Source organism: Alosa pseudoharengus, unplaced genomic scaffold (assembly GCF_046254945.1).
Source record: "Alosa pseudoharengus isolate Yale_2024_CS ecotype anadromous, Long Island Sound unplaced genomic scaffold, YU_APseudo_1.1 YU_APseudo_1.1_scf_22, whole genome shotgun sequence".
NCBI lineage: Eukaryota > Metazoa > Chordata > Actinopteri > Clupeiformes > Clupeidae > Alosa > Alosa pseudoharengus.
Genome location: NW_027468680.1, coordinates 14,919,572 through 14,924,728, shown reverse-complemented (window position 1 = coordinate 14,924,728; position 5,157 = coordinate 14,919,572). Strand labels below are relative to the sequence as shown.

The following is a 5,157-nucleotide window of genomic DNA, read 5'->3' as shown; positions in this document are numbered from 1 at the left end:
TGCATGTAGTAGGCCTCATTCTATTTAATACTTGGTGATTAATTGGTGATTCATTTAGAGTTTTAAGTATCTCAAATACAGACCATGCCAAAAATATTTCAGGTTAATATATATTGAAGGATTAACCCTAGAACTAATTTCTTTTGCAAACAATTAGTCACATATCGCTATCAATATTATTATCTAAATTGAAGTACAAATGTATTTATGCAAAGTACATTTCATATATATGGGACTGCAAACAACGTTTAGAGCAAATTGTTGGCTACATTTTATTCATATTACAAAAACAGTGAACATAAACATATGTTTCCAAGACATCTGCAGATCGTTAAAATTGTAGTTATATAAAAATATAAATATAACATTCATTTACGCAAAGTTATAAGCGACAGAATCCACTAAAATGTTCATCATATTCGAATATACAAAACAAGACTATAAAATGGCCTTAAAACATATAATATGTGCAAAATATCTTCTGGTATTTCTGAAAAAAACTATGTTTAAATAGTTTTAATCAAACACACCTCAAACGGATGTGACAAATATCTTCATTCTTAAAACTGATCCAATTTCGTGAAGTGTTTGTATGATGTAGAGTCAAAACGGTCTCCTTGTTGGTGTCTTAGGTGAGATTTTACCAAACGAAATGGTGTGAAGTGGGCACAGAGTGCGTAAAGTGCTGAAATCTGGGAAATAGGCCGAGCGGCGTGGGATGCTGTAAAGACTGGCATCCCTGAACGCTGTAGTGAGGGGCAGGTGCAGCTGAGGCGACCATACATCCGTTTCTCTCAGCGCCGATGAAGCAAGTCTGGTAGGGTTTGCCATCTCGCATTAGGACAGGGACCATGATCCTCTGCAGCACCGCTGGTTGGCCGAGGTCCGAGGGTCCCTCGGCACGGGCTCTCTTCATCTTGTAGCGGTGATTTTGAAACCAGATCTTCACCTGCGTCGGAGTGAGGCTGAGCAGGTGCGCCAGTTGTTCGCGCTCGGGAGCCGACAGGTAGCGCTGGTGGCGGAAACGCCGCTCGAGCTCATAGGTCTGCGCTTTGGAGAAGAGCACGCGGCGCTTCTTCTTCTTGTCGCTCTCAGTTTCCAATGAGGCCTCCGTCGGATCGAGTGAATCAGATGTGTTATCTGGAGTGCCTTCATCTGATGCTGTAAGTAAACAGAAAATGTTATATGGTTGCCTTGAATGCATTAAAGTGTGTGATGACAGGCCGAACGCTTTAATAGACAAAACATGTTCATATGTAAAAAAAACATTCTTACAACATCAATACAATTAGCCTTCCAAGATTGATTCTCTAAAGTTCATACAATTCTAAATAAAATTCTAAATGTTGTGGTCACTTACATGTGCAGTGGTTTCCGTCAATATTCATCCATGACGAGTAGGCTGCATCGGAGACTGGATCCGCCCGGAAACGTGGAATACTGTTCCCCTCGTCCTCGGGTAAATCCAAAATGCTTCTCACGGTGAAACTAAATTTTGTGGAGACCGACATGTTTGCGTAAAATGTTTTTGTTTTTTTTGGAAGCTCCAGCGGGAGATAAAATGCCTCTTCAGGTTATCCAGTTGATGTGCAGATAGACAAGCAAGGTGCACCCACTTCCACGCCAAACCCCTCAATGCCTGAGTAAGTGCCTCGGAGGGTGTTTATATATAAACAGCACTCAGCGCTGTTAAACACTGTCTCTTTTCAGGCCTCTCCGTCTCAAGGATGCAAAGTACCTGAATGAGCCGGGTACTTAAACTCCAGTGATGGTAGGTGCGAACCCGGGAAAGAATAGCAGTGGCTCGCACAATGTGCTAAGGAAACACTCTTCATCATTACCGATGCGGTCTGAACAGTGAAAAGTGGGAAACAGATAATGGTAATTGTTTAGGCTGAATCACGTCTTGGGTGGCAAGTGACAACAAGAACGCACATCCCTCCCCCAAGAGCAAATAACGTGCCTGGGTATTTGCATACAAAGTGATCCATTAGGATGATGTCTAGAGTTGGTTTAACTAATGCATTTATTGGTGTATTGTCGAACCATCGGCAAATTGTTTAGAACATGATGACAAATGTTATCAATCATATCATAATCTTTACAAGCACACAATCAGGCCTGCCAGATTCCACACATAGTTTGATGAGGCAAATAAGCCAAGAAAACAAAAAGGTGTTTTACTGTTCTCATGCTGATGGACATAGTTACAAAGTTTGTGTTGTGTTTATCTTCGTGGACCTGGTTCCTCCTGTAGCATTACGCAATACATTTAGGCTATTCTAGTGCTATCTCTCAGTATGCCTTGAGAGTCAGGCTTTGCTTTTGTTGAAAGAGCTTAAGGGTTGTGCAAACAGTGGACAATTTTGGGTTATTTTTGGACCGGTGGAGTGTGTGGGGTTGCTTTTGAGGATGGAGCAGTCAGTGGCTCGCGTCCATCTCTTCACGAGTGAGTGTACACTAGGCGGGTGTGAGGAGCCTGAGCCGTTCCCATGCCACCGCCGTGGACATGCACGGCCTCTTCCTCTATCATAGAGAACGCGCCTTGGTGACAGCGCGAGCCCTCCCGGCTGGGGTGCTGGATGCACCTCTATGAGACAGCCTGGGTGGTCGGGCCGAGAAAGAGTGAACACAAATACATGCCAACCAGCGCGCCAGAACAAAAGAGGGAAATGTAGCCCCGCGTCAGAGACCCGTTGGAAGCATTTGTTCCAGTCAAGATTTTGCATTTGTTCAGTCGTGGAATAATGCATGATTGACGCCCGGCTACAATGTCCTTTAACTTTCTCGGATAAATCCGCGCTTGTTCCTTGTTGTCATGGTTGTGAAAGGGACTGAATGGGATCTTGGCTGATATCTACTGCTACACGTCTACTACCGCCCAAGTCTATACACCATTATTAGTTATGCGTTTCGAAACAGAATCAAACGCGCTTTAGTCCGCAGTGACACATCAAGTCGCAGGCCCTATGTTTTTTTGTTTTAATGCGCGTTAAATAAAAATTATGGTGGCCCGGTTTTGAGGCTTTTTGCTGTTCCAAAAAGTTTCATTGATGGCGACATTAGGCAAGTGCAATAGTCACAGGAGAACGCGGTAGCTCGGTAGCCTCGAATTTGTGATACAGAAGCATCTCTCATAAAATCAATCAGTGAACAGGGAGACAAGTTGATTGTAGGCCTTATATAAAAGAGACATACTTTTTGTGTTTTTGTTTTGGCGTCTAAGATGTAGGCTTAGGTGTAGTCTTTATAGTTGGCTGAAATGTTTAAGTTATTTTTGTACCTCTATTATATTGGGTAACTATGGAGTTTCTATGAAGAGAAAGGGATACTGTTTGTGGTAATTCACTGACCATTCCACAGAAAGCATAGCCTACACTCATCCCAGTTCCATTGAATATTCAAACGTATTTGGCGAAAGGATTGCCACAAGTATTGTTTCGTTTATCGTGGAGTTGATTTAAGGATTACATAATGTAGCAAGTGCTCCTCCGTTTACCCAGTAGTCGTACACAAAGTGCAAATTCTCAAAGAGACAAATGGAGGTTCTCGGGGAGAAAGTTCTGTACCCTTAATCTACGAACCACCGACTGTTTCCAGAAGGCTTCAACAGAAGAGCCTGCTCTCCAGACGCCGAGAGCCCTCCAGCGACAAATATTTACTTAAGTTCTCTATCCTGATTTTCATAACAACCAGGCTTTCGTGCCTTCGAGACCGTGTTAGGAGTTGCCTCTTACATATTATACCCTTCACAAGCTCATATGGATAGCAAGTGTATCTTGAGAAAATTAATAATCTATGATCTGAATATTTTTGTTTTATTTTACAGATGTGTTGAATTGAACAGTTTTATACTAGTTTTGGATAATCTGTTTCAGACATGTTTTCAGTTGTCCCTCGATAACTTTAGACAGATGTAATACACACTTATATATCAAGCTAATGCCGTTTAGACATTTTGCAGTTGAACGTTTTACTAATATTATATTTTCATTCCCTTTAGATAGTATGGGGCTAGTGGTCTGAAATGGGGCCCGTCTGAAATAGAATACAAAAGTCTATTATCACAAAAGATCAGCTGATTGCCTTTCTGTAAAACATCTCTGTGCTATAGCCCTATAAATAATGAGGGTTTTGTTGTTGCTATAACGAATCAAGACAGAGATGTTTTACATCATTAGGTTTGGTTAGATACTATAAGCTAGTCTGATTCAGTACATGCCTCACCTCAGAAATGGTCACCTCATCTTGTGTCTTACTCAATGCAGAAAAACAGAAATCACAAGCAGAAACATTTAAATCACTATCAAAGACTGTCTTTTGCTTAGACTTATGCTATTTCAATATGTGTTTGTGTAAATACATTAACTCGCATTGTAAAACTAATCTTCGTTACAATTTACAGCTAAACATTTGTAATGGAGCCTGTACGCGGCTAATATGATAAAGACTTTTTCATTTTAAATTAGTGCAATGGCGAAGGCCTACACCAATACAACACTCTGCAGAACCTTAACATGGTTGCTTTAGGTTCGTTTGTTTTTACAGTCGTTCATGAAACACGCGAGTGAAAACGCAGGGTCGCCGCTGTTCGTTTGAGAGGTGCTGAAAAATCTACTAATTTGAATGCACTATGACAAACGTTGTAATTGACATATACACATTCTGTGTGCTACAGCTTGTCAGGCTACTATGTGCTAAAGCTAAACATTCAAATTTACATAGATAAACGCAGGCTTGTTGAGAGCACATGGTTCATTACAGATGGTGTATATTGGCCTGTTTTGCTATCGTGACGAGAGGTTTTAAAAATAGGCCTATTGTCTATCTACAGTATCTGAACATTGGGGACATTTATGAAGCACAGGTAAAGCACACTATACAGAGTTTTTAGATTAAGAGAGTGTGATCGGCCTCCAGAGATACATTTTAAACAGTGTCAGCTAAAAGCTCCTTCTTAATTATTTAACAGGGGAGCTTGGGTCCAGCCTTCATTAGGAAAATCATAGCAGAGGGACACCTGGACTGTAAGACTTTTCCGTTCCAATTCTGAGCTGCTATGGTGAATACCTAGCCTGAGGTCGTCATCAGAGGCAGTACACAGCTTCATTATTTGAGTAAAAGTACAGATACCCTTTGCTAAATTTTACTCAAGTA

At 41.2% G+C, this 5,157-nt stretch overlaps 1 protein-coding gene across 1 annotated transcript; it reads right to left on the bottom strand.

Annotated features, from left to right (window-relative positions):
- Positions 1 to 640: 640 nt before the first annotated feature.
- Positions 641 to 1,607, bottom strand: nkx2.9 (NK2 transcription factor related, locus 9 (Drosophila)). Its single transcript, XM_076299901.1, has 2 exons — positions 1,361 to 1,607; positions 641 to 1,161 (listed from the first exon to the last, which is right to left on the bottom strand). Exons 1-2 carry the CDS (start codon positions 1,509 to 1,511, stop codon positions 641 to 643), a joined length of 672 nt encoding a protein of 223 aa, XP_076156016.1. The 5' UTR covers positions 1,512 to 1,607.
- Between the last annotated feature and the right edge of the window lie 3,550 nt (positions 1,608 to 5,157).